Raw genomic sequence first — 20,225 nt, 5'->3', positions numbered from 1 at the left:
GTTTTCGAGGTCTGTGTTAACGAGACAGTTGTGTTGCTTTGTACGATTGTACCAAAAATGATTTCATATAGTAGAAGTACTATAACGTTAAAATTGCGACAGCGCTCGTGAATTCTATATTTGCGGCTAAAGTCAGAGCCAAAGAACAGAAACTCCGAGATCTCGTCTGACAACATCACTGACAAAAGAATGATTGATAAATCTGGTAATTACACACTGTATACACAAAGGAAAACTGATTGTGCACAAGTCGACTGACTCAAAAGGCACACACATAACCTCTGCCAGACTGGTAACTCGACAGTGGAGGATCGTAAACGCGATATCAGCTGTTGTCACACTACAGGGTTTTGTCCTAGGGAAACTCAAATTTGCAAGTGTGACCGATTTTTCCCTAAGTGAATTACCTATTTTTATCGTCTGGGGCTTGAAAACCGCAAGAGAACAAAAGAATGTCCTGTGGCTTTCCCTTGACAACAACCCTAAAAAGCAGAAAAAGGGAAAAATCAAATCCCAGAGTAGCCGACCAATGGACGCTCGTCGGCGATCGCGCTGGTGACAGATCCGGAATTATCGTGTTGTGAAACTATTTAATGTAATTACAAGATTTATCTCTCTTCCCGTCGCGAAACTGAAACTAATTTCATTGACAGTGAGATAACAGATAAAAATAGACGTAAAGTAGGGTAAATTGAATAAACAAAATAAAATAACTAGAAGAAAGAACAGTTAAATTAATGAATGACAGGGTTGTATAAAATTTATGTATTATCATATTTAATATTTTTAAATGGTTATTTTTATTATTAAGTATTAACCACACCCACGACTTTTACCCACACCCACACCCACACCCACGACCCACGACTTGTACCCACGACCCACGACCCACGACCATTAGTCAAACTCCGTGTGAACCAGGCCTTAATGATAACAAAATTACATTTTCCATCATAGATCTGCCAGCCTTTTCATTGCTGACGCTCGCGCGCTCGAGGTAATTTGTTTTGAAGCAGTCGTGTAGTGATCACAAAGTGTACCAACATACGATGAATCGCAACTTCGCGAATGGCCGAGGATGGACAGTACACGGAAGTTCCTAACCAATCTTGAGGTTAAACTGAATACAAAATGTCAGAAACAGACTTTTATCCACTAATATTTGATATAGTACATAGTTATACTCGTCACAAGATTCTACAGCGGCGCTTTTCCTCCATTCTCCGAAATGGTTACCCAGGGGAAGCCAATACTTGTCCCTCGCAGTGTGCAGGTTTGATAATCAAGTTTCTTGGAGAGGACATAGCAGATGGGAATCGAAAAATCAGAGCAGTTTTTAGTACGGCTGCAGCGGATCGCATTGTTATGGAACATTCACAATTATTTTCCGACGCCGCTTACAAGAAGAATTTTCGAATCTCCCTTGAAAGCCTAACCACAGTGGTCAGTGAAATGGGTAACTTGATCTTCAAAGAGAAACAGCATTTAGGAACTGTAGCAGCATTCCTAGGTTTTGGGGCTTCGTTAGCTGCTTACTGTGAGTCAAATGAGCATTTAGGTGTTGTAGCAGTGGAGAATGTTGTGGAATCGATAACAAACTATTTTTGCCGCCATGTTGGATCCTGGTTGAAAGCTAATGGTGGGACGGTAAGTTTAGTTATTTATATTTAGTATAATTTTATTAGTGTTGGATCACAAATATTGCAACTTGGCTGACTACCTCTCACTATCTGTTCTCTGATAGATAATCATTAAGATGGGGGCCTAATAGCGTGCAGTACATTGTAAAAAAAAATTAACTACCGTGGAATCCCGATTTCTCGAACCCTCGGTTTCTCGAACCTACCGATATCTCGAACCAAACCTTGTTTCCCTTGGATTTGCTTCACTAGTAATTTCACCCCCGATTTCTCGAACCAATTTCCGTTTCCCCCAGAGGTTCGAGAAATCGGGATTCCACTGTAATTTGTTGGATAGCTGTTGCAGGTAATTTTTATTCTAAGGTAAATTAATTGTTCACTATAAGTACAATTTTTTAACCTGGGTAATTTTGCACTACAATATTTTTTTCACTTGCTATGGGGTAACTAACTCTTGTTTTTATTGATAACAGTTATAGAGATATTGGGTTTTGCCAAGATAAGGGTATAACAATCTGAGAGAGCAAGATCTTCACTGCAATTAGCCTGATTCTGTCAGTTAGTCAATCAGAGGATTACATCTAGGGCTAGAGTTAAGTGTTAGATATGATAATGACTTTATTGCATAACACAATTACTGGTAGAACCAGTAGTTCTCATTGTGGTCCATGCAAACAATTGAAACAAATAATTCAAATTGAACATGACATAAATGGCAAAAATACGAAGAAAAATACAATTAAAAATTAAAAACTTCTGCTTATGGTAAAATTATCCACTCTAGAGTTCCGATCCATATATTTCTTGTATAGTTGATTTCTAAGTTTACAAAGGGAAGTGAGACCCCTTGTAGAACTGTCTTGGTTGTTCCATAATCTAGTGCCACTTGCAAGAAATGAACACTTGCTGGTCATTGTGCTAAAAAATGGTGTGGATAAGTCCAAATTAGTTGACGCCCGAATTGTGTAATTATGTCTTTTTAACACAACGAATATAATGATTAAAATAATCAGGACATTTCCCATGGACAATGTTACGCATAATACACAATTTCCTATGCTCTATTATGTTACTAATGGGGATCCAACCTAATCTCTTAAAAGGGCCAACTGTTCTTTCAGTACCTGCATTTAAAATTACTCTGGCACAACGTTTCTGAATTCTAAGGAGCCTTTGTAAATTATCGATTTTAGTGTTTCCCCACACTGAACAACAATATTCAAAGATTGGTTTAATAAAAGCGTTGTATAGCAAAATCCTAATTGATAGATTCAGGTACTTTCTGGCTCTTTTAAGAAGATTTACCCTAGAATTTAATTTAGTGATCATGTAATCTGTATGGCTATACCAATTAAGATGCTTGTCAATCTTCACACCAATCAGCTTTTCGTTTACGGCCTCTTAGATTTCATTGCCTCACAACGAAAGGCTAACTGATGGGTTTGTGCAGTGGGAAAGGTTTTGCTTGGTTCCAACTAGTAGCTGTTTTGTTTTCTTTGCATTTGAGACCATCTTGTTTTGCAAGAACCAGTGATTTGCTTTGTTGAGACTTCCCTGAAGTCTGTGTTGGATATGCAAGGGATTAGAATTAGCTATCCCTAGTGTAGTGTCATCTGCGTAAATATCCACATTGCAATCAGGTATTGCAAGTGGAAGGTCATTGATATACAACAAGAAAAGGATGGGACCCAAAATATAACCTTGTGGAACACCTCTAGTAATCGTTAGTGCATCAGACAGTGATCCATTGATACAACATCGCTGCATTCGATCGTGTAGGTAAGACTCAAATCACCGCAGAGATGTATTATCAGTGTGGTACATACTGATTTTTGATAAAAGTAAGCTGTGAACTACCAGATCAAAAGCTTTACTAAGGTCCAGCAGTACAGCGCCAACAAGTTCTTTTGAGTCCATAGTTTTGAGCCAGTTGTCAGGGTTAAGGTTCAGATGTACCAGCAGATTGAAGAACAGAAAAAAGGAAGACAGATTTTGAAAAAAAAATAATAGATGGTGTGCTGTTGGTTCTCAGTTTAAGATGTTAGCTCACTGTACTGGTATGAGTTTTTGTTGCCAAAAGCTTAACCCCTAAAACTGATAACTTTCTAATTTCTCCTAATGGTTTCTCCCTCAAATCAAGTATTAAAGTCATGAGAATGAAGAAAATTATCAGACTCAAGAAGCTCTTGATTGTTAGAAAAATTCTTCTTACATGTTCTAAAGGAAATTAATATTTATAAGACTTTGGAGAATTTACAGATGGATGTGAGGGTAATAAGAGTGAAATACACGTAGCATGAAGAAATCCACTTCTTTAAAAAGTTAACAATGTTTTTATCTCATTTATTCATTTTTATCTATTTATTTGTGTTATTTATTTTTTAATTTATTTTTTTTATTTATTTGTGGTGTTAGGACATGCTTCGCTCTGCTAGAATGGAGAGCCAGAAACACTTTGCTCAATCTAGAAAGAGAAAGGTAAACTTTTCAAATTCATTGAAGCTTATGGTGGAGCAAAGTTATCAGGATGGTAATCCACAATTTTACATTGACACTTGTCAACTTATTTTACAACTCCAACATCTGCTGAAAATTGATTCATATGAAACTTGGTTTGATTATGGGATGTTCCTGTATGGAAAAGAGGATTTTCTTGAAGCCAAGAATGCCCTGGAAAATGCCATCAAAGGACTTAATACCCATGGACTCTCCACCAGTTCATCTTTCTTAGGACAGTGTCATTTTCGAGTTGGTGTCATTGATAGTCACCTCGGACACTTTTCAGAAGCTATGGTGTCTTTTCGGAGAGCTTTCAAGTTTAAGATTATGGTGGGAAACAATGAGATGTCATCTGCCATTTGCCATCACTGGCAAGGTTATTTGCATAGAAGAATAGAAGACTTTGAAAAAGCACTTGAGGTTCAAAATAAAGCTTTGAAGGAGATGGAACAAAATACAACAGTTGATTCTTCAAGGAGGTTCCTTGCGGACTTGTACTTTGAACTAGGCTGCATTCATTATGAATTAGGAAATGTTGAAAATGCTGCCAGCTTTCTTGAAAAGTCTCTGTCCATACACGAGGAACAAGTGGGTTATTTTAAACCCAAACTTCGGTTGTACATTCACCTGGCCAAGGTTCAGTATCTAAAAAGCATTAGATGCTCTGAATCAATAAATGAATGGACACGGAAAACTCTTTCTTTCCTTGAGAAGGCTGTAACATTGTGCATGGAAAACTCCCACAGTGGACACTTTCGTGACAAACTTCCAGTTGTTATGTTTGCACACACAGACCAAATTGAAAAGCTGGAAGGTATTCTTCCTTTGGCACTTAACCTTTGTTCATTGCTAACTTCTGTCTTGAGTGAAGAGAATGGAACAGTTAAACAGAGATTAGAGAAGGTACAGAAAGATTTTGAGTACTTGCTGAGCACTGTTGTGAGAGCAGCAGACCAAGACCAGCAACCTGACTTGCTTCATGATGGATCAAATAGGTCAGTACTTGGCATGTTGTTTGGTTTCATCATTTTCAGGCATCTACTTTTTGGTGCAAGAAAACCAGACCTCTTTGAATTTCAATAAACTTGATAGGTACATTAGAAAGCATGTCTGAAAAATTGAAAGTAAATACCAGCATAATAAAGTGTTGTGATATTTCTAACTTTCTCTTTATTTGAATACTGTACATGTGCCACATATAAATGGCATGATATACTAACATTACCTATCGTAATTGCAGCTAAACGTTTCTTTGTTAGTCTCTGTTTAGGGTCACATTATGTCATATGGTTACCTGCACTATAGCCACTTTTTTGTCCACTTCCCAACCGAACAGTACTTACCGGCAGTGTTTTCAAAAGTAACCGGCGCCCGACGCAAGTCACTGGCTACTTCGAGCGTTAGCGCCGGGTACTTTTGGAAGTCAAAATTAAAAAAAAAAATTAAAAAAACAAAAAGTTCCGATTCCTATGGGTTAAAGTTAAGGATAACATATTTTGTTCTTGCCCACTGATCGCGTTCCAGCATCAGAAATCGTAACTCTTTTATTCAACAGCATTCAACTTGGACTGGAAACCATTTGCGTTTTCCCACGAAAGACCGACATTTGATCCTGCTATTTCGTGACTAGTTTTTTCTTGCGTAAGCGAATTATGAAATCGTCTTCTTCTCCACATCGCGTGTTTGAATCTGTTTGTGAATTCGTGAGAGCTTTGTACTTGGCGCTTTCTTTAAGAAAACGGTCCCAGTCATCGGATGAAAAGGCAGAAATCACAGCCGCTTTTAACCCAGTTTGGGTTCAAACAGCAAAGAAAGGAGATTGCAGGTATGAAACACTTTTTAAAATGCAAATGTTCGCCGGGTTCCTGTTTACAATCCCCTAGTCTATCAGAAAATAAGTATTGGTGCATGTTATGAATGAAACATTGCTTGAAAACAATATTGTATCGCTTAGGTTGAATTATTTATTGTCAACAAGGCGATTTATAAGGGATGCTTTTATTTATTCAACGCTTGGTTTCGTGAGGCGCCGTTTCGAGAATGAACTGGCAGACTCTGGCGATTAAATAAATTTTATGCCGACACAAATTTGGTCACATTTAACTTTTTATATAAGCCAGGCATTTTTAAGATTTTTGTGAGACTTAAAGTTTCATTTCAAGTCTTCATAATCAGTAAAGCGGGTGAAACTGAATGTTTTACGGTTCTTTATGGAAAATTAATTTTATACGAAGCCGACACAGCCAGACTAGTCGCGACATAAGTCGCGCCACATGTTACGGCTCGCTTAACATATATGAGTTTTACTGAAATTGATTGTTTAGCAAAGCATTGTTCTTCTGATAACTAAAAAAAACAGTTAAAACAGTTGTGCCCGCGGAATAAAATTGATTTATCTAATCCATTGAAATTTTGGCTAACAATGCATTATTTATGGAGCTTGTATGTCGCGCTAAAAAATAAAATTAAATCTCCGCCTTTAACTCAAATTTTGTATACGTGAGGTCATACACGTGAGCGCGAAATAACTATGCTTGGTTTATTTAACGCGTTGGTCATGGGGGATAAATGGTACACATTGTCAACATCGATACATATTCTCACTGCTTTCGTTAGATGCACCAGACACGGAAGGGTCTTCTGCAACGCCTAGTACGTCCTTAAACTTCGAAGATGCCGAAAGTTTGCCCGTCAATGTGTTACGCGACTGCCAAGAAATCTCTGCGACCGCAGCCCCTACCAACCACGCTGAAGGTAAACGAACTTTTTATTACAATTCGTGATATTTCTTTCTTTTTTTGAGAGTAGCCTTCTCTAGTTGGTGGTTTGCATCACACACTGAAGAAAAATGGTAAAGAATCTTACATGTATTTTCCTCCCACAGATACTGCGTGTATACAGTCAGAGAGTGATATCACGAACAGTTTCACTGAAGAACAGCAGACGAAGAAAATTCATCACTACATTCTCTGCAAAAAGCGTGAGTGCTTGGGTGTGTCTCAAGAAGAAAGAGCACGCATCAAAACAACCAAAAAGAAGCAGATGTTTAATCACAGCCTTATCTTTAATAAGGATTTGGCCTATAGCCCTAAAGTACAGATGTGGTGGCTCGTTTACATCGAAGGAGAAGGTCAATACTGTCTGATCTGCAAGAAGTTTGATTCCAAGAATCCCCAAAACAAAAAGGAATTTTTTTCTGCAGAACCAAGCACAAGGTTAAAGAAAGATTGCCTCGAGGAGCACATTGCAACAAAGACACACAAAGATGCAATCACTGCCATTCTTATGAACAGGTTGTCAGTTTTCCAGAAAGAGCTCGATCATAATGCTGAAGTTCAGGTTGATGTGTATGAAAGAGTTTTCTATTGCCTTTACTGGTTGGCAAAGGAGGATATAGCAAATGTCAAGGTTAAGAGTCTGTTAAAGTTGGTTGCGAAGCTGGGGTGTGATATGAGTGGCTTTAATCACACATCAGTAGGTTCCTTTCGCAACATGTTGCTTCTTCTTGGTGAAATGATTCAAAATGAAGTCATTTCTGCTGTAACTGGGCCATTTGGGGTGATGGTTGATGACATGACTGACATTGCAAATTTGGAGCAAATGATTGGTTTCATCCAGTATTATAACAGGGGTAGCGAAAAGGTTGAGGTGAAATTTTTGTGTTTGGAAAATGTTCTCGCCAGCTCTGACGCAGCAGATTCTTTAACCATCGCAAGCATCCTTCTGGAAGTCATTGAGAAACACAGTCTCAATTTTGACTGGTTTAAAAGCTTTGTGTCAGATGGAGCAAGTGTCATGGTGGGAGAAAGGTCAGGTGTAGCTACCAGGCTGAAAGCAGATGAAAGAATCCAGTCGTTAATATCTGTCCACTGTGTTTGTCACAAACTAGCGCTGGCGTGTACCGACACTTTAAACGATCTTGCCACAATAAAGAAGATGCAGAACACACTAAACACCCTTTGGCGACTCCTTGACAACTCGAACAAGAAGACAGCCATTTTCCTGAAAGTTCAACTTGAGGTGAGTGAAATAACTCTCTCAAACAAGAATTCGCAGAAGAAGATAGCTAAGAAGCTGAAGAAGGCCTGTCAGACACGATGGCTGTCATTTAACGCTGCCGTTCAATCCGCTTGGGAGAGCTTCTCTGCCATCATCCAGTTCCTTATCAGGATGAAAGATGAGGACCCCACATGCCAGGGCCTGTTAGTTCAAATGAACAACGTCCGCTTCCTGGCTTGCTTGTATGTTTTAAAGCATGTGCTTCCTGTTCTTGACAACCTGTCAAAATCGTTTCAGCATTCTACTGTCAATTTCAGTCACCTTAAACCAGAAATTGTTCGTGCTAAGGCAGCGCTGGATGAAGTGGCAACCAAAGAAGTCCCCATCAAGCAATTTTGCCAAGATATCAAGGAAGGAAAGATGGTGCTGCTGCAGTTTTCCCCTTCTGAGCATCAGCTTGCATCCATGCGAAATTTGTTGCTCAAGTATGTCTCTGCTTTGAAGGAAAACATCGACCTGAGGTTTCAGAACACCCTCCCTCTTCTGGGAGCGCTCTCCATCTTTGATCCAACTCTTATTCCTGCAAGCTCTTCAGAACTTCCCTCTTACGGAGTAGATTCTATCCAAGTTCTTGCCAAGCACTACTTCCCCGACCAACAAGACCGACTTTTGGCAGAGTGGAATATATTAAAGTACCACATGAAGGAGATGGCCATTCCAGCTGATGTAAAAGAAGGCAAGACTACCATGCCAGCAGAGTGGTGCATGTCCCAGCTAATGAAACAAAGATCTTCTTTCCTTTCTCTTCTCCCTCTCCTCATGCACATTGTAGAAATAGCTCTCACGATGCCCATAAGCAACGCATGGCCTGAAAGGGGAGTCAGTCGAGTTAAGCTTATAAAGTCAAGGCTCAGGAGCAGGCTGACCAATGAGATGCTGGAGGCCCTTGTTAATATCTCTATGAATGGTCCAGAGGCAAATTCTTCAGAATGTGACACCCTGGTGAAGAAGACCACTGAGAAATGGCTCTCTGGAAAACGCTACAAGTTGGCCAAAGGGAAGTCAGCCTCAAGAGAAAGCAAGGGCAAAGAACCTGCACCACCAGAATTAACAAGTGTATCAACACAGACGGACCCACAAGTTGAAGATCGTCAGAGTCAAGAAGAACAACAAGCGTTGCAAGAGGAAGAGCAGGCCCTCATTAAACTTGGCTTAGCAAATTTTCAAGATGATCCAAGTTGTGACGAAAGTGACAGGGACAGTGCAATGGGGGAAAGTGATTTCAGTGACAGTGACTTTTAACTAAAAAGAATCGAGCCTGAGTGCTTGGATGCCATAACGAAACTGTTCATCTGTATTTTCAATCTGTAGGAAAACTCTGACTGCAAAATAATTATTTCAAAAGTTGATTCATGTTATAACAGGTCAATGAAGTACTGACAAGGGAAAGAGGTCAATTTTTATTTAGATGTAAATTGTAATATGTAACATGGGACTGGAAGGAAAGCATTGTAATATGTATGAGTAAACATAATTTTCAAGAAACTCTTGATAATGAGTCAGTTTTAAGAAAAACTCTAGGTTATAATAAAGTGTACAACGACCTAAAAAATAACTTTTTGGTCCTGAAAATGCACCAGAATGCACCTCAGAGCATGCAGATTTTCAAAATTTTCTGGGGGAGGCACCCCATACCCCCCCTGCAGGAGGGGGAAACCCCCTCCCGCACCCTCCCCACGGGCGGCTTTGCCGCCCGGCGCCGCTGTCGCGGCGCAGTGGTGCTCCGGCTATTTTAAAATTTCCTCCTGATACTTTTTTTCATTTTGAAAACCCTGAACTTACCAAGAATAATCGTGGCAGTTTTATCACGACACACAATACAACAACAAGAAATTCAAGGCTGTGCGTTTCTTGTACAAAAAAAATGTACCACAAACTTTTACCCTGATAAAATCATCGCTTTCAATTTATTTCGTATTATTAAATAAATTCCATTTTAGGGAACTTGACGAATGTATGTTGACCTTGAAATGTAGATTAGATTAGAGTTTTATGAATCAATGTTTTTTCTTTTTTTTTTTTCACAGAGGTGAGGAAGCTAAGCAGCATCACCCAACTGAAGGGCAGAGAGAAGTGGAGAATGGTGAGTGAATAATTTTCTTTTACATTTTAGGAAAAGGTTGAAGCAAATACTTTTTCCACGAACTATGAACAAGGAATTCTACCACACCTTAATTGTGCTTGTTATGGCAGGTTCATGTTTGTTTGAGCTAACTTTTTTCGATTAAACATAAGCATTAAGGAAGTGATGTGATTTTCGTTAAGAGAAGTTCACTTTTCAGGCGGAACTTGCCGCACTGGTACAAGAGAGCTTTAGATTCGAGTACGAGAACGACTACGAGTACGAGTTTACTAGTGTGCTCACATTGCGCATGCGTAGCTCTCCGTGACACTGTCACGGGAGCGGGAAACTCGTCGTGTGCCGCTCGTCGACGACGAGATTTTGACCAGAAGTCGTCCTCCATAGAACGAGTTTCGAAAGGTGAATATTTTGTATTTTAAACTTACCCTAGTCTTTTTTAAGTCAACAAAAGCAAACTTAAAGCCGTATACAGAGGTTTTCTCGAATTGAATGTTATTACAAACCCTGATTCCATTCGTTTTTGATACTTTTTGGTCGACCTATTTTCAAAAAATTCTAGGGTCTACACTCGTAAACAACATATCGCCAGTCGAATAAATTCAAATTGAAAAATGAGGGCCTTAAACAGCACTTTCACCCTTTGAATTTTAACCATGCATGAAAATATAAACAATGAATTGTTGTGATGTGGTTGACACTTTCCCGACTTTCTTCAATTCGTAGCGATGGCGAAACGAGAACTTTTTAATTGGAAAGGAAACACGAAACTATGCTTTTCAGAGAAGTACTGGTTGAAGAGCCTCACAAGTACTGACCAGATTCAAAAGAGAGAGGTATATCTTGGACGAAAATCGCCGAACACTGTGATAAAACCTTGAACACTGAAACATTTTATTAAATTCTCATTAATTATTGTCATATTAATACCATTATATTTATGAAATGAGAACTAAGGAAGAGTTTGTATGGTAAAATATCTGAATACATTATTTTTACATCTTTTTACAAATATATATGTAGTTGTATCATATAAATGTACTGTATTATTATTACAAAGTCAGTTCAGTTGTTTTGAAATTAAAAATTATACCTATATACAATTTTGATTTTCTCAATTAAATTAATTTAGATTTGAAAATTCTCCAGTAAGGAAAAAAACTTGATGGCCATGGATCCACATCCCATATTCATCAATTACTCCTTTCATAGCTAACTATACATAGAAATTTACAAGCAGAAAATGTAATTACAATATTATAATTTGGTTCAATTCTTCTCTTTTATCTTCTCATCACTTTGCCAAATTGCATTGCTTAAATGTAGCCAAAGTTACTACTAACTATGATGTAGCAAATCAAGAGCTTTAAACCTGAAAATGATCATCTAATGTAGGAGGTTCAACGTCAAAATAGGTGCTTGTAGTTGATTCCTAAGCAGAGCACACACTGAATACATTACACCTACTGGACTTAATCCAATTTTTAAGTTCTTCTTAAAATCTAGGAAAGCGAAGTATGTTACTATGTTGCTAAACACCCACTCCACAGCTTCCCTGATTTTACTTCATCCTTGAAGATGAATTCTGAGTGGATAGGCGAGGTCACCATATATACACAGTGGTTGTCCACTGGTATCAAATGAATGCTGCTGAAGGTTATGAAGGAGGCCAGACATTCTTAACATACCAGCATCATGCCTTTTACCCACTGAAATGAAAATTTATGGAGTAAACATACTTGGATTTATATCAGTAGCTAGTGTTATAACACTCTTGTAGCTGCAGGTAACTGTTGAGTTACAGACTGTGATTTAATTTAATTTTTTTTTCAATTTTCCAAGTTAACTGGTTATTAGCCATTTTGATTTAGTAGGGGCTGGGTTATAGATATTTGTGTAAGGATTCAAGGGTAGGCTACAGTTAATGAAGCTCTTACCAAGGGGCTGACTACCAAAAATGTTTCCTGAAAGATTTGATCTTTCCAGCCCACTCCTGTAGGTGTAGATACTGTAGATCCTCAAATATAATAGTGCCCAGGGAGCTTAATTCAAATTTATGAGAAAATGGGGGTGCTTATTCAAGGGGGGGACTTATTTAATATTTCCTAAATGGTGGCCTAACATGACCACTTTTTTAATACATCATCTACACATAAACAAAATCAACTATTTATTGACATAAAAAACTGATCCTAGAGTTTAACTCACCATTAGTGCAATGTACAAATCTAATACTACATGATGAAAACTATGCATCCTTTGCTGTCTCAGTAGTCATCCACAAAATGAGGGGAGGGGAGGGGGCACTTATTTGAGGGGGGTACTTATTTTAAATTTTTGGTCGATAGGAGGGGTGCTTATTCGAGGGGGTGCTAATTCGAGGATGGTGCTAATTCGGTGGTGACACTTCAATTCAGTTTCAAATCTGGGGGCTTAAATAAGGGGAGGCATTACAGCAGAACGATGCAAATAATCGTATTAGCTTACCAACTAGTCCATACAAATTGGCTATGAAACCATTTGGCGCAACAAATGATTGAAACTTTAGGGCATGTACCCTTTTGTGCCCATTGGGTACACGCTGGTTCTCTCCTGGCCGAAAAATTGGGCGAACTGTCAAGTCTATAAACCCCTAGCAATTCTCAAGAGCTGTTCCCTTTCCATGGACAGCAAGAGCAAAGTCTTCCAGATGTTGGCTACTCAGCCAGGGTTGATCGAGATCTCTGAGCAAGTATCCATGGTTTGTGTAAATAAAGCTAATCACCTCGTTTAAGATTAAGCTCAGCTCGGGCACTGAACGACCAAAGCGAGGAATCATATCCGAGAGACGACATAGGTAAGAAAAAAGTTTCAATAAAATCAACAGTCCTTTCGTTCCTGAACATACCGTGCTATTGGCACAAGTAAACATTTCTGGAATTGCTAATGCCCGAAGAAGGAGAGGCAATCCTGTGATGCCAAACCTGAGCTCGGCTTCAAACTCCTCAGGAGAAATAGGGTCAAAAACATCGTCAATCCTTTCATACTGTGCTTGTAAGGATGTTGCCTTCTCATCGTTGTGATTTCATAAATCGCCAAGTAGGTAGACGGATGGTTCTAGGATAGTTTTTTTTGGCTAAACATGGCGAGATTGTTACAGTAAAACCCTCGCACTCGGATCGATACATTTGTTTACAATCTAAAGTTACAATTTTCGTCAGCACGACTACGAGTACGAGATACTAGTGCCAGATCTCGCGCGGTTAAAACTCGTACTCGTACTCGTTCTCGTACTCGAATCTAAAGCTCTCTACTGACCGAGAGGCTACAACGAGCATGGTAGATAATTCCAAAATTCTTGCACACGAGCAATTTGAACTGCCCCAACTGAAGCTATAGCTTCCGCATCATTTACATATAGTGAAGATTTAAGTTTTGATTTGTTTTTTCCCAAAAGAAGATCACGATAATTTAACCCGGAGTCCAAAGATTGGCAACAGCTGATCGCTAGGAGGACTGAAAATTGACTTTTGGCGACCAGCTTATATGTAGCGCTGATCACCAGTGGGTGACTAACTTGAAGTTTTGTCAATCCTCCTCATGTAAATCACCGCTCAAGGAACAAAATTTCCTTCAGTTTCCTGGTCGCACTCTTGAAACTGGTCATCGATCACGGGCAGGAATAATATCTTTTAAAGCCGAGAAAAATCTTTGAAACTTCGAGTTTTTGTGTGTCGCTGGAAGCCGAAAAACTGTGCGAGTTGGAGTCCGATTTTTGCGTCCAAAATTTTTCACTTGTTGATCGAAACACATATTGTCAAATAGCCACTTTGTGTCCGAGTTAAAAAGTTAACTTGGACCATATAACCATTATACTACTGTGCTTTCCATTTCAAATGTAGAAGAGTTTTCACCGTTTGTTTTTGTAGTGGCTCCTCTAGAAATCCAAGCGCGTGGACGCCTTGCTTTGCAGGCCTACAACAAGGCCCTAACAGAAGGGAAGACCTGCGTGAGAAGAGTGCCGATTATGTTGATTGGTCAGGATGGTTCAGGAAAGACCAGCTTGAAAAATTCACTGATGGGGAAACGTTTCAATCCGCGGGAAGATAGCACGGTAGGAATTGATGTAGACCCATCGCATTTCAAAGTGTCAACTGAGCTTTGGACAACTGGATTGAGGGGTGAAGTAACCAATTCTGTCTCAGCACTGTCCTGTGAACACCATGCCGGACGCCTTGCTGCAGAGATGTTGCGGCATGACAAAACCGACAACAGTGTCGAAGATGTTAAAGAGTCTGCTGAGTCGAGAAATGCCCCTCTGCTTGACACTACTGAAACAAACGAAGATTCTGCCTCAGTGCCTTCACGTGTTCCTTCAACAGGTACACGAAGTCTTTTTGAGCTCTTTGGTGTCGTGACAAATCCAGACGATAACGAGATATCAAAAGACGCAGACCCTACTCAGACACCCAGCAGTGAAGATAGCAATAACAAAGATTGCAAGAACGTATCTCTTTCCGATGAACCTAACCCAGCACACAGGCAGAAAAAGAACTCAGTTCCTTTTCTCGAACCCCTTAAACCAGAGGAAATAGTGACCTTGATTGAAAGGTTACAAAAAGGTGTTGAAGATGAAGAGGAGGAAGAGGAAATCTATGCGGTGTTATGGGATTTTGGAGGACAGTCAGTCTACTATGTAACGCACCCAATCTTCCTCACTGTTAGAGCGATGTATCTTCTGGTTTATGACCTCAACCGTGATCCACACCAAGTAGCCAAACCAGTTGTGAGGCAAGGAACTTTCAGGAAATACGAGGACGGGTTTGGAGCAAAAACCAATTTGAATTATTTAGATTTTTGGATGACTTCCGTGGCGTCCTTTGGAGGCATAACTGAGAATTACGAAGTCAACTCTCAGTGTGGGGTTTTGCCAGAGAAACTGCCCCCTGTATTCTTGGTATGCACCCATGCTGACGGTCCCCATGGTGGCAGAATTCCTAGCGCATTTGCCCAAGAGATTTTTTGTTCTTTACAAGCCAAGCCTTATAGAACCCACTTATTTGATAGTGTGTTTGCTGTGGATAACACTAAATCAGGTCTTAAAGTGAGTGCCCAGAAGTCACACGTTTGAGAAAGGAAGTACTTGCTGTTGCCAAGGAGTTGCCACAAATGAAAGAAGCCATTCCAATCAAGTGGTTGAACTTTGAGAAGGCGGTGAAATTCGTTAAGGAACAAAATCACAAGTGGATAACACTGGAAGATGCAAGGCAAATCGCCAAGCGCGTATGCCAAGGTGTTGATGATAAAGAGTTCCAGACATTATTGAACTTTTTCCAGGACCAGAGGATTTTGATCCATTTTGATGACACGCTAGAGTTGAATAAAATGGTGATTTTGGATCCTCAGTGGTTAATTAGTGTGTTTAAGAGGGTCATCACCGTTAAACCGTATAGCAATCAGGAGGAGCAGTTCAAGGAGCTATGGTTTCAACTCGAGACAACGGGAATCCTAGAAGAAAAACTTTTGAAACATCTTTGGGGTCCTCTGTTTGATGACAAAGAAACAGCAGAGAGCCTTGTTGCTCTCATGGAGAGATTCAGTCTGCTTTGTCTGTGGCCCTCGTCAGGTGCTGCCTGTGAGAAGCAATATCTGGTTCCATCCATGTTAATGTCCCATCCACCAGATGCCATCCTCAAACTGATCGCATCTGCGCAAATTCCCTCTCTCTTCATTAAATTTGAATCTGGTCAGGTCCCGCCAGGATTGTTCCCTCGCTTGGTGTTGCAGTTCTTTCAGTGGGGTAAAGATGGATTATGGAGTGCAGATAATCCACAGCTGTATCACAATTTTGCCAGATTCTATAAAGGTGGAGAGGAAGAGTGCTCTGTAATCCTTCTTTGCCATTCCTCTTCTGTCGAGATCGTTTATCACAGAGCGAAAGATAATTTTGGATTGGCAGACTGTTTGCAGTCAAGAATGAACTTGTCTACCGACTTGAGGCATGATAACTTTGATGTGATTTTCGCTCGTGATGTGCATAGGCAGGTGGTGTTCATTCTCGAATCAATGCGCAAGGAATTCTGTTGGTTGAAGAATATGAAGTATGACTCGCGTGTTCTATGCTCAATCTGTTGTCAAGGAGGTGCAATAAACTTCTGCCGCATTCGTCGTGCCCAAGGTTGCACTCAGGAGGAGTGTCTGCATTTCTGGTCAGAATCGCAGCTACGTGGTGAAAAGCATATCGCTGTTTGCACTAAGTCTGCTGTTGCTCTGAATAACAAAGTTCACGTCAGCCAGTAGGCGCCATGGCTTGCACAGGTTGAGAAACAGGTGAGCTATACCTAAGACTCTGATTTATACCAAGTAATTACCTTTAGCTTCTATGTTACACTGCGCCGAAACTCTCCATTCGCGAGAATGGATCAGTCAGTAGTTGACCAACAGCGCACCCATCCCTCCCATAACCCAACAAAAGTCAACTAATAACAAGTTGGGGTTGATGTTGGGTCTGGGGAGGGGGAAGGGGTGGGTGCATCGTCGTTCAGATGCTAATATTGATCAATTATTTGTAAAAATAGCTACACTATGCTCAACTGAGTTGTTTCTTTTCTGCTTTGGAGGGATCACATTGTCCTCTGCATAGAAAGACGATCTTTATATTGAACGTTGTCCCTCTCGATTTTTTTGTAACAGGTTGCGATTGATGAACTTGGAAGTGTTCACTTGGGAGGTAAGTTTCAGCTTCCGTCCCACCGCAGGAGGCAGTCCGGATCAGTTTTTCGTCATTCTGCCTTGGTTTTTTAGGACAACATTGAAGTTCGAAATCGAAATCATTTTTCTAAAAACGCCTCGAGATTCAAACCTTGGTTTTTTATATGCCACGTTAAGGTTTTGTTTAGCAAATGGTTTTAATTTCCTCCTCATTTTCTTTGTTAGCTGATTTTTATTCCTATATCAGTCTGGTGTATTTTTGTAATTGTTGTTTTGAGAAACAACAAGTACACCAAGATGTTTAATTAACACTACCAGAAAGCGATTGATTCCAACGCGTTTCGCGAGAATGTTTGTTGAAAACTGATGAACACTTGGTTTAACTCATACAAAAACTTAACCTTCTCATAGCGGTTGCTTCGAACAATTCAAGGTCGGTGAACTTTACGTAAGGAGCTTACCTATTTTTTTTCAAACTTGAAAATCGTTTGTGTATCCGTGATCATAGTGTTGGATATACCGACCCTCTGATTCTGAAAACCCCTATCATCACTTCTCTAATATCACTCCACCGAATGGTTTGCTGATTAAGAATTTTTTCCTCCTTGTAGAAAATGACGGGAAATCATTAGCACTGCCTGAGAAGGTTGTGGAATCACTTTTATCTCGAACATGTGACCCCAAGGAGATTGTAAGGCAATTAATTGAGGAACTACAGGTGAGCCGTGCCTCTCTGGAACACCCGGAGCCTGAGACCAAGAGAATGATTCGATGTCTGGCGAGAAAGGCTAAAAGTTCCAACAAGTTTGATGTGGTGAATCATCTGAGAGAAATCGCACCAGCTGGTACTACTGGTCAGTTTGAGAGTTACGAAGCATGTTCTCTTGAGTCATTTGTGGCGGTGTGATTTATTGAATACTTTATTTATCCAGATGCTGAGATTCAAACATCTTTCTCCTTAGTTACAACGTGGTAGTGGCACCAAAAAGTATTCCAATATGTGTATATGGTCACAGGGTGTGGCTCAGCAGCTACTTTTCTGTAACTCTACACCAGAGCATCAGAGTGCGAAATTCCAAGGTTCGAGGTTCAATCCTTCGTCTCCTGACAAAACGAATACAATAACGTCTCTCTTAATTCAACGACAAAGCTGTGCACCTTTTGAATTTAAAGCTGTTTTTATTTTTGTTTAAATAATGATTTTTATTCGTTATTATTGTCTTTGTTTCGATTTTTGTTTCACTGTCAGTGTTCATCTTTCGTCAGGTCCCAGACTACCTGAAAAGCTTGACGTGCGGAATGTTCCCGTTACTCAGATGAGAAATCTTACCATAGAATTAAGTGGTAAGTGACATGTATTTGAAATTAGGCATCGTGTTCTCTTATCCATTTTTGAGGTTTTTTTTTTAACGTGATTAGGGGAAAGCAGAATAAATTTAAATTCATCAAGATACACAGTGTCACTGATGCAATTATTATTTAAGATTTCATGGATCGAATATTCATGTGAACAGGGAAATACCTATGTTTTTTGCTATGCAAAATTCATATCCACATGAGGTAGTTGCCTTTTTCAATTTTCACATTTTAGTCAAAGGAAAAATGTCCTCTCACAGTTTTGAAATATCTTCAAAACCAAGCAGAAAGGTTTCGTTTTCTCTTTCAGGCGGCGATGAGTGGAAAGTGGTCGCTGAGAAACTGGGACTGACTCCCAGAAAGATTCGTTTCCTTGACAACCGAACGCTGAACCCATTAGATGCTGCCCTGGCTTTTCTTGCTAACCAGCGACACATAAATGTGGGCAGTCTTTACGACGTCTTGATGGAGTGTGGGTATCCTGTGGTTGCTGACGACATGTAAAGTGGCAGCCCCAAGCGGAACTTTCCTCAGAGATGACAAATGAGGATTTGGAAGTAAAACAGTGGTGGATGATGATTATAACTTTCACTGTGAAGTTGTTTATGTTGAGATGTGTAGATTTCTCCAGTTACAGTGGCTACCACTTCTGACTGAATTCAAATGATTCACACTTACAACGATTATATCCCTAAGGTTTCAAGCGCTTTACAAAGATATCGTTGACTGTTATAAAAAAAAAGAAAAATAGAAAGAGAAAAATGACGTGGTTTCCGACCCAATGGCAAACACCTACTCGTTTGCGAAGAATCTGATAACTGATCAGTTTTTAGGCATTTCAGCTTCATGAGAAAACATTTGGATTTTAGAATATAAAGTGTAGGTGGCGAATGGTTTCTCAATCCAAATACATATTAGGCAAAGGATTGTTCTTCGTCTTGTATTGGGTCGCCTTATAGTTCCGTGACAACAGATTGCATCGTTCTTGATCGCCCAAGGTTTGCAAGAGTTTTCAGATATTAATCTTGTAAAGCAGTTGTTTAATAGTACCTTTTGAGTTTCGTTAAACCAAAACCAAAGAAGCTGCAACAGGGAATCGAAATAAGGCGAATATGAAAAGGCGCCAATGACAACTCAAAGTAAACCAAGCGAACTGCTTGAAAAGCGGGAATCGGGGGTGACCGAGTCGTGATTGTAACATAACCAAAGCAAAGCGCGCCCTCTGATTGGTCAATTTGGTGTCTACTATTTGCCCATGGGTGTACGCTGCCGACGTGAGCAAATGTAGACTAGTTTCCGCGCGCTTTTTTTTTTTTTTCTGGTCAAGTAAGATTTCAGTGTTACATAAAAGGGAACTCTTTTGCTACAATTCATCAATGTTATGTCATAAAGCAGATGGTAAACACCAGTTTGAGTTATGGATGCACTCAGGAAGTATGTTAAGCACTCAACAAGCTAGAGTCGCTCTCGGCTATCGCCTCGCGCGATTTCCTCGCGCGACTCTTACGCTTTTGTGTGCTTAGCGACCTCCCGCGTGCATTCCTAACTTAACAGTGTACGCTGTGGTGTTTACCATGTGTTAATTGGCTTTTACTTTTGCGTGTGATTGGCGGAGAGGATGGTCGGGTTTCAAACCAATCGAAGAAAGATAAAAGCTTAACCAATGTAATCTCGTTCTATAGACGTCTAATGCCCTGAATGGTTTACGGAGTTTGTTGTGGTGGCGAATTGATCGGATACCCTCTGAATAACAACAGTTATCGTGTCAAACTTCAATCTAAACTTGGTTTATGGTGAAATGTCTGTAAAGAAAAAGTGATAGGAAGACATCAGGTATGATCATTAAACCTGAATCTAATTACTTGTAAGTTAATCGAAAAAAAGATACTATCTAAAGTAAC

General features: G+C 39.8%; 3 protein-coding genes, 1 long non-coding RNA gene and 1 pseudogene across 6 annotated transcripts in view; 3 read left to right on the top strand and 2 right to left on the bottom strand.

The window, feature by feature from the left end:
• The window catches only part of LOC148740890 (uncharacterized), a 244,651-nt gene that overhangs the window by 102,173 nt on the left and 122,253 nt on the right, over positions 1-20,225 (top strand). The window lies entirely within an intron of this gene.
• LOC148740900 (fibroblast growth factor receptor 4-like) overlaps positions 1-20,225 on the bottom strand; it is a 78,358-nt gene that overhangs the window by 32,171 nt on the left and 25,962 nt on the right. The window lies entirely within an intron of this gene.
• LOC148740904 (uncharacterized) lies at positions 896-20,224 on the top strand (annotated as a pseudogene). The gene is made up of 8 exons (XR_015998969.1): positions 896-1,647; positions 4,056-5,134; positions 10,226-10,281; positions 14,187-16,587; positions 16,951-16,987; positions 17,580-17,822; positions 18,235-18,312; positions 18,635-20,224. The product of XR_015998969.1 is annotated as an uncharacterized LOC148740904 (transcript).
• On the top strand, positions 6,368-10,180 carry LOC111320408 (zinc finger protein 862-like). Its single transcript, XM_022923076.2, has one exon. The coding sequence runs from the start codon at positions 7,005-7,007 to the stop codon at positions 9,438-9,440; it is 2,436 nt and encodes an 811-aa protein (XP_022778811.2). The 5' UTR covers positions 6,368-7,004; the 3' UTR covers positions 9,441-10,180.
• On the bottom strand, positions 11,154-13,295 carry LOC148740905 (uncharacterized). Its single transcript, XR_015999259.1, has 2 exons — positions 13,166-13,295; positions 11,154-11,987 (listed from the first exon to the last, which is right to left on the bottom strand). It is a non-coding gene; the product is annotated as an uncharacterized LOC148740905 (long non-coding RNA).

Source organism: Stylophora pistillata, chromosome 1, assembly GCF_964205215.1.
Source record: "Stylophora pistillata chromosome 1, jaStyPist1.2, whole genome shotgun sequence".
In the NCBI taxonomy this organism is placed as follows: domain Eukaryota; kingdom Metazoa; phylum Cnidaria; class Anthozoa; order Scleractinia; family Pocilloporidae; genus Stylophora; species Stylophora pistillata.
The sequence above is the reverse complement of the archived record's forward strand: the minus strand, read 5'-3'. Positions and strand labels throughout refer to the sequence as shown.

Excerpts from the sequence above, each read along its gene's own strand:
- LOC111320408 (XM_022923076.2), top strand. The coding sequence starts at position 7,005 with ATGTATTTTCCTCCCACAGATACTGCGTGTATACAGTCAGAGAGTGAT.